At 36.4% G+C, this 14,505-nt stretch overlaps 1 protein-coding gene across 1 annotated transcript in view; it reads left to right on the plus strand.

Moving 5' to 3' along the window:
* LOC146004325 (ubiquitin domain-containing protein 2) overlaps nt 1-11,969 on the plus strand; it is an 80,156-nt gene extending 68,187 nt beyond the window's left edge. The window contains exons 5-6 of the mRNA XM_083143083.1: nt 2,626-2,796; nt 3,729-11,969. Coding sequence (XP_082999209.1) covers nt 2,626-2,778 — 153 coding nt within the window. The 3' untranslated portion in view covers nt 2,779-2,796; nt 3,729-11,969. The remainder of the gene's footprint in view (nt 1-2,625; nt 2,797-3,728) is intronic.
* The last annotated feature ends 2,536 nt before the right edge of the window (nt 11,970-14,505 follow it).

The raw sequence follows: 14,505 nt of genomic DNA on the forward strand, positions 1-14,505 counted from the left end.
AGCTTAAGACCTTGGGTGACTTTACTGTTCAAGTTGAACCTCACTGTCAACTGAACAGTTGTGAAGTTGTTATATGCCACTGGGATCTATTGAACGCCACAGAGGAGGAAATTCTTGAAGAGCTCTCCAATCAACATGTGACCACAGTGCAGCGAATAAAGACTAAAAAATGCGGAGAACTTGTACAGACTGCTTCACTCATTCTCATGTTTAATATGACCACTCTCCCGGCTAAGGTACGGGCTGGTTATTACAGTCAATGTCAGGCCATACATCCTGAACCCGATAAGGTGCTTCAAATGTTAGCACTTTGTGCACACTTCTTCAAAGGCCACTACCGCCATTTGTGGTATGTGTAGCCAGCCCAATCATGGGACAGAAACTTGTCCAACTGGTCCCTACTGTGTCAACTGCAAAGGCGAGCACCCAGTTTGGTTACTTTCCAACAAGAAATGAAGATCCGAGAGTTGGTCATCACAAAACGAATCTCTGCTGGTGAAGTGAAGCGCCATCCCCAAGAAAGCATACGCACACCACTAACTGTGCCTTTCGCTGCTGCTGCTGCTCTTACCCGTTGTAGTGACATGTCAACTCGGACCACACTGCTTCCCTAAGTAGCTCACCCTGCTTCGAGGAAGCCACTACTCGCTCGACAGATACGAAGTTCAAGCAAGTACATGAGGAGATGACCTGTGTATTTCGTGAATGAGGTTCGATTTGTTGGTCTCATTTTCGATCAGAAATTAACCTGGCAATCTCACTTTCACCAGCTAAAGTTCTCTTGTCTAAGAGTTCTGAATCTTCTATGCATTTTAACCCTTAGTTCGCCGCCGTAACACATATGTTACAAAAAAAGTATGTCCCTTGTAGCCGCTGTAACACATATGTTACAAACACCTTTAGATACAATTATTGAGGGTTTGCCACACTTATATTTGTATATTGAGGTTGAAACACTGACAGTTCGTTCGGGAACATGTTTTGCAATCGCGTCTCGAAAATTCCAAATCCCCCCCTCCTTTCTCGGAAAATGTCTTCAGTTGACAGACACAATAAATGCTTGGTATTTACGATGCTGTTTTCCTCCAAGCTTCCAACGCTGTGATTTAGTACTGATCAGGCACACATTCTTTTTTATGTTTAGACCTGGTGATCCAGCTGAAGTAGTGGCAGGGGGGGAGGGGGTAGGGCAAGGAGAGAGGGGATTGGATGAGGTTTGGCGGTGTTAGAAATGCAATGAAGGTTGACGATAGCCAGAGGCCAGAAGCATGAGTCTAAAGCGTGCGTCTATCCAGAAGTACAGACAAAACAAACTATTGCAAAAGCTCCCTTCCCTCCTCTGTTAGGACTAACAAAGGCCTCACCATAAACACTTCGTATCATATAACAGCTCATCGATTTCCGTAATGCAAAATCGTTTCCTTCCGGACATATTTCCACAAAGAGCCGAGTCAAAAGGGAGAAATAGATTCACAGTAGCTACACAAGATGCAAGTGCGAACAAAAAAAAGCAAAAGTTCGGGTTTTCTCCCCAAAGTAGCTGGAGAAGAGGGGGCAAACTCCACATTTTTATGATTTTTTCATTGAAATTCGGGGGATGCAGCCCCCGCCCGTAAGCCCCCCGCGGTTGGGGCATCCAAATTTTACATGGTTGCATGCACTGATGTTCTGCCTGCAAAACAAAAGTTATCCGAAGTAGATTGGTCCCATAGTGTCAGTTATAACAATTTTATGAATAATATGCAAATTGGCTAAAATTCGCTAGAGTTTTACGTTTTGCCTTATTATTCAAATTGTATTGCACCCACGAACATGAATCAAGTTTCATTCTGTTGCGGAAGGTCCATTCTTTGAAAAAAAGCAAAAGTTCTGGTTTTCTCCCCAAAGTAGCTGGAGAAGAGGGGGCAAACTCCACATTTTTATGTTTTTTTTCATTGAAATTCGGGGCATGCAGCCCCCGCCCGTAACCCCCCCCGTGGTTGGGGCATCCAAATTTTACATGGTTGCATGCACCAATGTATTGCCTGCAAAACAAAAGTTATCCGAAGTAGATTGGTCCCATAGTGCCAGAGTTATTACGATTTTTCTCCATTATGTATACGAATTCAAATTTCCCGCTCAAAGCCTCGGCGACACTGGGCTTACTTTCGTCAGACCGCGCGGCGTACTAAGGGTTAAGTCTTACATCTTGGGATGCTGACCGAACGATACTGCTCCGCATGTACCGTATATGGCAAAGTCATCTTACAAATAACAAAAGACTCAATGCTCAGAAAAGAAAAAAAACAATAACAATACTCAGAAAAAAATAATAAGTGTGTTCGAAAAAACAATCAATATGCTGCGAGTCAAATATAACTCCCGTGGCATGCAGCGTAATAATTGATTCTAGCAGAGTTGCATATGACACACACATAAATTAATTAAAAAAGAAGAAATATTCATCGAACGATCAAGAAACATATTGCTTTCAATGTTTTTATTACACTCGTAATAAAACATCGTGGCTGCAGGGATTTTTTTCTATTGTGGCAGTCAACATGTTAAATTTAGATTTATTTTCTTCATGTGTGTGCAGAACAAATAAACTGTTCGTATTAATTGGAGTTTCTTGTTTCCATATAGAGTCAAGAAGGTGTGGAGGCTTCTCGGCAGAGATGGTTTTTTGGCGGAAAGCTGTTGAGTGATAAAATGAGAGTAGAGGAAGCCAAGATACCGTCTGGTTACATCGTACAGGTAATAGTAAACCAGGATGAGCTCTCCCGTGTCGACAGTTGAGAAATCTACAGCTAACTGGTAAGTTAAAATATCATCACATTGTGATTGTGTTCATGACATATCATGAACATTATTTTTTTATAATGAAACTTTAATTGAATCATCTTGTATGATTGTAACCAGAGACCTGCAAAACTATGTTTCAACCTTGTACATGCATTCCTGTACAGGCAGCATTACAGTTGCAAAATAACTTTTTTTTTAATTTTGAATTTTTGTATTAATTATTTTTTACCATCTAAAAAAAAATTGAATATATTAATGCAAACCTCTGGGAGATTGCTAAGGTATAGATCCAATGGAAAACTTGTGCGTACTAGTTTCTCCGTGTTTAAAAACAACAAAATTAGTTTACATTTGGTTTCAACAGTAGTTGAAAGAACTACCTCTAAATGTAGTTTTTTCAACTTCCTTCCTCCTTGTTATTTCCTGTGTCTGGGCTTGGCCTCTTCCAGTTATAACATGACAGTTCTAGGTAGCTCTTGGGCCAGAAGTCACTGTAGTAATTTTTAAGGTTGAGCTGATACCACTTTGAACCGATACTGATACCGATACTCTTACCGATTCCCACCAATACAGATACCGATACTTGAAAATTGCAATATTAAAATTTGTTCAAAATATTGATCACTATTGGTGTGTAAATATTCTTCTCCAATTATATGCATCAATTTACCAAGAAATTTGCTTTAGAATATTCAAGAATTACATCAGAATATTAAAATAAATGTTACGTAATCACAAAATATAGTTTTTTATGCAAAATTGGTGCAAAATTAAAATAAAGTTTGAATTTTGCATATTTCCCATGGTAATTAGACTGCGAAAGTGTCGCGTGGCACTTTTGCATGAAAGTATCGGCTGGTACCGGTAGATGAATTCCAACCGATACTTTCTGATACATAGGCATCGGTATTGGCTCAGCCCTAGTAATTTTTTTGTATTTACAGGTTAGAGTGACTCTGTAATAACTGGAGGAATCTTCTGTGTAATGAACTTCAGTGATTTCTGTTGAAGTTTTTGTACGTAATAATAGAAGAAACAAGTGCACCCAGAAGACAGCCAGTGCAGGTGATTTGTAACCTCATGAAAACATTCTCTTCTTATGGCACGTTGTGCTGCTGTTATCTTAATTTCAAGTTGGATTATACCAGAAATAATAGAAAACTATTAGTTTCAATCTTATTGTGGTCTGTATAAAATGCAGTAATCTAGTCGTTTCTGACAGTGCGAACAGTTTGTTACATAAAATGGATTGAGAAATCATGCAGTTTTATTTCAGCTTGCCAAGGTAACGTACGAGTTATCTCTCAAGCGGTGCTGAAAATAAAAAGGCAAAATGAATTTTATTAATAATGTGCATTTAGTTAGTTTTTTTATATTCAGGTACGTAGAATAACATCGAAGTAGCCACAATTGTAGATTTTTGTGCATTTTGTATGGAACATGTATGTTACTGAGGTACGAATTCACAAGAGGAGGGGTTTGAGGAAACTTCAACAATGTTGCAAACTTAAGTACTTCACAATTTTGATTCACTATTCCAGTGTTATGTGCTAACATGAAGGGGACATTTTTGGGGTCTAATTATGCATGTATTATTGATTTTATAGCCCTTGTAACAATCAATTTTTGTTGCTATATTTATTGAACCTTTATTTTATTTGTTGAATATTACTACTTAACTAATTAAAATTATTGTCAATTGCATCTACTGTCACAGTTCATGGTAATAATATGGAAGCAAGTTTATTATGTTTGCAGAAGATGAAGCTAAAAAACTGTCATGTGCATATTATTGTGTAGCTCTTGGTGCTTTAATGAAGTCCATATGAAAAGATAAAACCAAAAACAAAAATGTTTGATGCCCAGATGTGGGGGACCCAAAAGAAACCAGAATTTTGTAATAAAAAATTGTGTGTTTATTTTTTAGGTGTTACAAATTTAATCTCCTTCAAAGTACTTAATTGCACTGGTCTTAACAATGATTTCCACTTTTCAAAGCAATTTTGAAACTCTTGCAAAGTGGTGGCTTTTAACACCTCCGTCGTTTTTCTCTTCACCTCTTCCATGTCCGCAAAACATTTTCCTTGGAGGACTTTTTTCATTTCGGAGGAATAAAAAGAAGTCACAAGGAGCAAAATCGGGTGAATATGGCAGGTGGATAAGCTGGGTAATTCTGTTTTTGGTAAAAAATTGTTTCACACTCGAGGCTTTGTGGCCTGGCACGTTGTGGTGAAGCCACCACACCCCACTTTGCCACAACTCGGGGTGTTTTCATCTCGCCACGTAACGCAAACATTTCAGAACTTGTAGGTAAAACACCTGGTTAACCAGAGAATGATTCCAGTTTCTTTTGGGTCCCCCCCTCGTACGTGCATGATAGGAATAAAAATATTCTACATCTGTCCTGTTAACGATCAGCAAACTTATGAATGTACAACTCTTTTAATTTATGCAAATTCTTAGAAACTTTGAAGGGCTTCTTGAATTATAACAGTACAGGGTGTTTGTAAAGTTGTGCAACAACTACAGTATTTAATTATAATAATGTAGCAGGGAACTCTTGCATTCTAAAATTTGCAGCACAATTCAATGTTTAGTGTTCTTATCAAGAGAGGTGTTGAAATTTCTTGCATGCAATGCAACTACAGAAGCAGCAAAACAGACACAAAAAATATGATTGAGTTACATGAGACAGTATGGACTTGCATTTGGACAATCACAGGTTCAAATTCTGCAACTGGCTATCCTGATGAGTTTTTCCAGTAAATGAAGGTGAATGCAATTATTTATGAAGGTCATGAATACTTTCTCCCACTTCCTTGTCCATTTCTTCCCATCGCCCATCATCCATCACAATAAACCCATTTGCACAGATAAGTGTCATTAACTTGTACATCTCCTTGGGATTTATACCTTTAGTGACCATAGGCAATAGAGGGTACAGAGTGGCCTCTAATGCCATATGGTGGTGGGGGTATTTTTTCATGATTCTAATGGCAGGAAAAAATGAAAATAGTACAAATTGTCAACAATTTTGCATTCCGACTGGTATCACTTTCTCGCTGACCTCCATGTATAACATCATTGTAATATAAATTTTTATCATTTAGTATGTTTCAAAATTCTCAAAAGTGTGGCTGTAATGTAACCTGTTATGAAGGAAAATACTATATTGGCAAACTAGCAGAAGTAATTAAAAAGAAACATGTAAATCAATAAACACGAACACTCAGAATGATATTCATGGACGTGATGTTTGGGCGTGTGCTCATTATGGTGAAAAGTAAAGTAAAGTGCCCCATGCATAGCACCATGTCATGAAGGCATGGGGGGTAGGGCTTCAAACATTCTCGATCACTGCCATTTTGGAGGTGATGTGATCAGCACCATGCTCTGGCCACCTTTCCCCTCCTCCGCTTGCCTCCCAGGTACCCGTTGATTTGAGGCTGGGTGAGCTGCTTTGTGTGGGGACGAGGCTGGAAAAATTCCGACCTTGGATCACCCTCCCCAGGAACCGAACCTGGGTCTTCCGCGTGACAGTCAGATGCCCTACCAACTAGACCACTGCTGCTCTTTTGTGCTCATTAGAGCTGGAGACATTTACCAAAATTCTGCACATAAAAAACGTTTTGTTGTTATGAATAAATCAACCAGTTGGCAGTTAAATATTAAAAATAGACAGTAATTGTGGTAGGCAGAAATGTTCTCGTGAAAGTGCAACGAAAGAAGCAAATAGATCTCAAACCTTGTTATGTGTTTTGGAGGTTGCACACAGAACAAGGTTACCAATCTTCGCTTGGGCCCAAATTGAAGCATGACAGGATGCAGCCTTTTCAGAGTAGGTAACAGCATGCTTGTTCTCAGTCATTGGGTAACTACTACTTTCCTAGTTGACAATTATCAGTCCCTTATGTGGCATCTGCTGGTGGAGGAAGTCTGATGTCTCGGAGGAAGTGAGGCCCAATGTTACTGGAATCTGAGCATATGCAGTGGCTTTGTTGAAATTTCTTCCCTTTTGGCCTCAATTTTGAGATCTCCAATATGCTCACGGTACTATGCAGAGCAGCAGCTCCACCAACAAGCAAAGTAGAGGAGGCTACAATCCATTTGCATCAAGCAGTGCCTTAAAAACACCACCTCCCTTCCAAGGAGCAGTAAATCTACTTTGTAGCATGATGAGTCATGGCATAGTGAGTGTAAAATGTGTGTGCAAACTTATCAGCAAACAGTATAACAACAGTAAGTATGACTAAGAAACATTGCACAACTGTCTGCATCAGTTTTCATGGTGCAAATTATGTTATTGGGCCATAACATCCCCCCCTCCATTTCCCTGGCCAAAAATCTATCCATGCATTATAAGTTGCTTGATAAAATACAACATACAGGGTTATTCAAATTTTAACTGCAGCGATTGAGGAGGAACTAGAGTTTCCCACGGTAATGACTTTGGCCACCAGGAAGCAGGCTTTGCAAGCTGGTAGCTCACAACAGTGAGAATCTGTGTTGTGTGCTCAATTTTTTTTCCAAATTTGTCAGTTACCATTGTCCAGCAACACCTCTGTAGCAAATTCAAGAAGGATCTGCCTTCCAACAATTCTATCTGTGTGGTACACACACAGTTTCAGGAGAAACTGGCCTGTGGATAGGAAAAAAACAGTGAACTTTCACCTGTCGCAAAAGTAGATTGATGTTGATCACAAACTACTTTCCGGACAATCTCATTCTCCAGACCTAACCCCAAGTAATTTTTTTTTCTGTGTGGCTGCATTAGTGGCCTGGAATTGAAAACAAGTGACAACCACTACTGAAATGCTGTTGTGAGTTTGGGAACAAAATCAAATTATCCTGTAGATATCTGTAGTGATAAACGGCAAACCTATAAATCATTTTTAATGCATGGAAAACATACATCGGCAATTTTCCTATACAATAAGAAAAACATGTATTCCTATCTCCTATCTCAAGTGCACCACATGAGACAACTTTTTAAAAGCCTTGTACATGCACAGAAAGATTCACAAAAGTGTCTACAGGAAAGGGCTAAATTTCCAACTTGCTACAATATCGGAAATTTGATATCGTGATATATTGTCAAGAAAATATCGTCAGACGATACAATATGATATTTTGTCCATATCGTGATATCGGCGATATATCGTCTCCACAATATATATTGCCAAAATATTGTGATAATATATCACCAACATGATATATATTGCTTAAATATTGTGATGATATATTGCAGACATGATGTACAGGGTGTCTCAAAAGTAATAGCACAAACTGACACGGGTGAAAGTAGACGATCATAGAAGCCAAAAAGTCTCAGTAAATATGGGTCTGCAAACGAGCCATTTTCGAGATAATTGCGAATGTGTGATTACAAGCCACCACTGACTTCATTGTGTGTAAACGTCGTCCTAGTTGGTAAAATGCTAATAATGTGAGCGAATGTGTAGGTAGAAGCCGTCATTGTTTGCATTTTGTAAACACAGAGTGCTTTACTTCTTGCGCTGTCCGAGGTTTACTCTTTGTTTACAAAACAAGATTTCCGAGGTGGCATTGTAATCAAGCAGGATGGATACAATCAGTACACAGTCGAATCGTACTGTGGGAGTAACTTGTCTTACTGTATTATTAGAGGCACATATTTTTGGTAATTAAAAAAGCAAAATTTCGGTACAAAAACAGTCTATTTCGGGTTCGAAAGCGGTAAATAAAATGAAATTTCGGTGTTATAGCGGTGAATAATCACATGAAAAGTGCTATATAAAATGACATTTTGGTTTTAAAATTGTGAATATAATCCTAAGTTTGATTTAAAAACTGCACTTATTACACAAAATAAACTTATCCCTTCTAATAGCACATTTATGAAGTTACCAGAGTATTAAGTTTATTCCTGTGTAAAGGGGTTTATTTTTGCTTCTCAAATATTTACAGCAGAATTAATCAATTTTCCATGAATTGCATAACTCACAGGATACTTCAGACTTCAGAAAGTGTCGCGTCGGTATATAAATGGTAAATTTCGTGTTTAAGAGTTAATTTCGCTTTTTGCAGTTCATTTCGCATTATTTCGTGACAAAACATGGTCACAAAATGCATCTCACACCTTTCAAAAACATGAAAAATTAACACTACAATGTGTTTTTTCACATTTCGTTTTTTCGTCAAAAACGAAATATGCATGCCCCTATGTATTATTAACATTTTACAAACAATGAAGTCAGTGGCGGCTTGTAATCACACATTCGCAATTATCTTAAAACGGCTCGTTTGCAGACCCATGTTTACTGAGACTTTTTTGCTTCTATAATCGTGTACTTTAACTTGTGTCAAGTTTGCGGTATTACTTATGAGACACCCTGTATATTGTGGCCACCAAATTACCGTGATGATATATCGCTTATTTTTATCAGTAATGCTACTTTTGAAATATTGTTTGTTGGGATCCTAAGAGTTCACCCTTTGCATTATAAAAGTAAAGTGCCTCCACCAGAAGACACCACTTGCGACCTTTGCTTGCTTGCATTATAATGTAGACAAGACTGCAAACTAGGAGATATTTTAGTGTTATTATGATTGTGCTGTAGTTTTTAAATTGAAGAAATTTAAGCACCTGCCGAGATGATAACGCTGTATTTTGTAATTTCAGAATTGATCCTCTAGGCAATGTGCACTTTCAGGTTGAGAATGCACTGCATATATGCATATATGTATGTATGTATGTATGTATATATCTATCTATGTGTGTATGTAGGGGGGGGGGGGAGGGGAATTGACACGACCCAGGATAATACATTTTTATATGTATTTGTTGGGTTTCTTTGTACTGAAAATGTTTCATATATTGTATGAAAGGAAGAAGCTTTCTTTTAAAAGTATGTTGCACTTGCTGCATGAAGAGAAAACTTATTATTTTCAATCATAAATTTCTTCATATTTGGGAAATGAGAGATGCAGTAGTAGATAAATACAGAGAAACTAATACTAACTTTTTCCGCAAAACTGTTTTTTCCCGTAGCTCTATTAATTTCAGTGGCTACCGCCACCATCCTCGTTAGGACTTGTTGCACTGTTGCTTGGTGTTCTCCAAGTAGAAATATGCCAAGCAACAGTGCAACAAGTCACTGAAATTAATAGAACTACAAAATCTGTATTTATAAATTTCTTGACAGAATAATATTCTTAAAATACAGGAGATCTGATGAGTGACAATTACTGATATTTGTTTATGCAATTCTCCTGTGAATGTGGGTGGGATGCAAAAGACGAAATGTGATTTTAGGCTATGCATTCAAACAAGTGTTCTGTGGTTACCAGCCAGGAATCACATCGCCAGGAAAGCTACAATTCCTACTTAGGCTATGCATTTTCTTCATTCGTTGTTTTCATGCATTAAATAATAACAATGAAAAATAGTGTTAATATTGTGTTTCTTATGTATATCTTGGCTTGTCACAACTTCTCTGTGATTTTCTTTCAGTTATAAAACTAGGAATAAATTTACATCTTTATTTTGTAAATAACTACGACATTTCTAATCAACGTGCAATATACAATGTAGACAATTAAGTATAGACATCTTTACAGTGAAGATATTTCCATAGAAATGCAGGCAACAGGTTTTGCAACAGAAGAAAAAAATGGACAGATGCAATGAATTTAAATGCATTATTATTGTATGTAGATATTATCAGGCAAGCTTCCTATATGTTATTTAGACTACCTTTTTATCATTCTTCTCTAGTATGTAAAATGTGGTCTGACTAATATTCTATTTATCTTTAACTAGGCATCCCCTTGACTATAAAATACATTTTTATCAAACTACAAAAATACACATTGAAAATTTTAAAATTCCAGTTTTGGAAATGTGATGAAATAATTTTTATGTTTGAAGAATAATAAAGAAGTGTACCATTGAGTAATTGGAGAAAGTATTTAGAGAGTGGCTTGGAGAGGGGGATGGGGCATGAGTTTTGAGTTTCGTACCTAAATGACCACTTTTTCCTCTCAAATGAATGTGGGTGATGAACTGTATGTATATGTTTTTAAATGAAAGAAATGAGTTGCAATGAACCACATGAAACCATTTATATGTATATATATGAATTCCGATTTCTGCAACAAATGGTATGTGTAGGATATGAGAAAGTGTAGTAGAATTTGAATGTGAGTTTTAAATCTCAAATTCCTTTGCAATATATGTATATGTATCATGCACAAACAATGGTTTTTGCAAGACTATATAGATATTATTTTGTAAGTTTGTTGTGGATTAGCACCTTCAATTTATATATTTCAGTGAGTTGTGTGTTTTAAGTATAATTTTTGCGCACTCTGTTCTTGAGTTACATTATGCAAGGCATAATAGGATCTGTCAATATGAAACTGACTCCATAACAAAAATCTCTGATGTGAGTAACCAGCTGTGGTTTATGAGTTTTTTAGATTATTTTTATAGCGACGAGAATGGTTTATGAAATGCATGCAGAATGCTGTTCAGTAGCATGGAGGAGGTTGCGTGATCTGAAAGAGAGCAGAGGGAAGGACTCTATTCACAAAAAATACAAGGTCTTCCTGTGACGTATCTTTGAGTATAGGATCTTCTAAATCAACTTGGTGTTTCTTACTTCTCTGCCATATCACTGCAATTCTTAGTACAACTACGATTATAAATAGCAGTACAGAAAAAAAAGAGGTGCCTATGTATGCAAATGAATTAACAGAACTTTCCTGTAGATAAGGTGAAAACCATTGCAACTTTTATATGTACTTATCCTTTCTTTAATGTGTATGTTGTGCGTTTTTTAACATCAAGTTAAAAATCTTTTCTTCTTGCTAAAGTTAGAGGTTGTGAAGATGTAGACTGTAAAATGGTAGGAGTAAGAAATGCATGTATAGTGATAGCTTGGGATTGTGCTTTATTGTAATATATTATGAACAATATGGTGCTCAATAAAACAAATTTTCCATACATATCTTTGTTCATTGAGACTGAAAGTAGCATGCAGAACTTCTGCTTTGTTGTTGGATATTGTATATAAGTGAATTTTGAAATAACAACATTTTTAAATTGAAAATTGATTTGTTTTGTATGAAACTTGATACTCTTTTTTCACAAATCTACTTATATGTGCTACTTTTACCTTTCCAATATTGATAACATTTTTTTATAAGTCCATCAAGGTGTCTATCAGTCTGGAAAACTTGGAAATTCTGGAAAAGTCAGGGAATTTACTTTTTCTGGAAAAGTCATGGAAATTTCAGAAATTGACCATCTTCCTGCAGGATGGCTACTCACTGGGAATTCCAGGAATTCTGTGTGAATTCTGCTTGAATTTTTCTCTGTCGATGTGAAAAATTACAATTTTTAATAATGCAAGTTTTTCGTAGTTGAGCTTTTATTTTTATTGATTAAGGTAAAGAAAGCTGCATGGAAAATAAAACAGAACTCAGTCCATTTACTTTCTTAGTGTCCTTTGCAGAACAATCTATCTGACAGCGAGTGGATTATTGCAAGATATCACTTGATTAGGTAAATTTTAGTTTTTAATGCTTATGCAATTAAGAATTTTTTAAAGATTAGTATATACCGTAACATTTGTGACTTATGTTTGTAGGTGTATTTTGAGTCTGAATATGTGAAATGCCAACTTTAAACAACACATTTTAAATTAAATATTTTAAATATATAAATACTATTTAATTGAATTGAATTAGAATTTTTGGATAGGATTGGAATCTCACGGATCCATTATATTTTTAATATATTTATGTGAGTGTGTGGGTGGTAATACGTAAGGTTCAATAGAGAAAACATCTGCTTGTACCCTTGAATTTTTAAAAAGTTCACCTTGAAAACTGGGAATTATACTTGAATTTTATCAGGGTCCTAGAGTGGCCAACCTGTCTTTGGAAAAATCAACATTTTTTGTATTACTGCTCTAAAATTAGGGTTTTAAAACAAAGAAAAATAGGACAACTAAGAAATTTTCAATTGGTTGTGGACAAATTATCTTAGTTTGATATACTGAGCATTACCGGTAGTTACAGTAGAAATTTTATAGTAAATACTGTAGGAAAAGGGGGGTCCTCCCTGATGGCGCAGTGGTAACAGTGTCACCTTGTAATCAAGGTGTACCAGGTTTGATTACCGGTGGAGTCACATAGTGGTTCGGATCTGACTAAACTGTAGGTCCAGTCCCAATTAGCCTTACTGTGCATAAAGTGGACTTAAAACACCAACTTAATAATAATAATAATAATAATAATAATAATAATAATAATAATATAGGAAAAGTGGTCTGTTATGAACTGATAGCAGTCAACTACAGTAAGAGGTTATTGGGATTTACCACTTTCTTTTGCAATTTTTGGGTTGTTTGGTTATATTGGGATTAATACATATATTACTAAATTTTACTATTCATGTATGTATTTATGCTATAATTGGTATGATTTTTATGTAAAAAAAATAATTTTTATTAATATGTGACAAGCATTACATAGAAGCTCACTCCATCTACTCCTATCAAACACTCAGTTTCCCTTCTTATTATTTTTAACGTGTGAAGTGAATATTCTAATAACTTGGTTATGTGGGATTGCAGTTTCTTACACACATTTAAATACAAGAACTGCCCTAATAACTTTGCCTGAAAAAGTTTGGTGGTTTATATAGAAATCCTGGAAAAGTCATTGAATTTTGTTTTTATGAAACGGTAGACACACTGTCCAGTTACTTTACATATATTCATCAACTAAGACATTGTTTTCTACTTCACATTGTAGAAAATGTAGTGAACACAATTCCAGGCACCTTTGTTCTGGTGATGTGCATATGTGTAATGTTCTGGCATATAATAAAATTGATTTGAAAAGGAAAATAAAGTTTTCTCGATTCAATATGCATCCATGTGAATAAATCACTTCGTGTGTCATCGGTATTTTCTTTGATGCATACATCATCACTGATAGAAACGGGCATTCCTATAGCAAGACACATTTTAGGATAACGTTTAAAACTAAAAGCCCCAAAAGTGGATTGTAAGCTTATCTCTTTTGTGTAAGTGGCTACCGTGATTTTTGTACATTCCATGGTGTTTACTGCTTCATATTTGGGCACCTAGTATTCGCATGCAATTTCATTATTTGTTCATAAGTTTGCAACATACCGTATTCTCGCGTCTATTAGCCGCACGCGTGTATAAGCTGCACCCCCTTTTTTGGCCTTAGATTTCAGGAAAATAAAATTTCTCGTGTATAAGCCACACGAGTGACTTTTTTTTTTTTTTTGCATAGGTAGCCAATTTCAAGTAAGTATTTTAACCTTTATTTTAGCGCAATGATCTACATATTAATACCGTATCATTCAGTTTGAGTCCTCAAAGCCCTTATTCACTGTCGTTGCTGCTACTCGTTGAAATATTTTCTGCACAAGAGGTATTGTCATCTTCATCACTAACATCATCATCCCACAACATTTCATCCTGGGTACCATCTAGGGCATTGGATATGCCCCACTTCAGAAAACCCTTCACAACTGTCTCAGACTTTACACTCCCATGCTGCCAGAATCCATTTACACACTTGCTTGACAGTCGGACGTTTGATCTTTCCTGTTGCTGTAAGCTCGTGGTTTCCTGCACTAATCCAGTCATTATACAGATGCCGGAACGCAGCTTTAAACGAGCGAATTACACAAACGTC

The sequence above is a fragment of the Lepisma saccharinum genome, chromosome 21 (genome assembly GCF_977018435.1).
Source record: "Lepisma saccharinum chromosome 21, izLepSacc3.1, whole genome shotgun sequence".
Lineage (NCBI taxonomy): Eukaryota > Metazoa > Arthropoda > Insecta > Zygentoma > Lepismatidae > Lepisma > Lepisma saccharinum.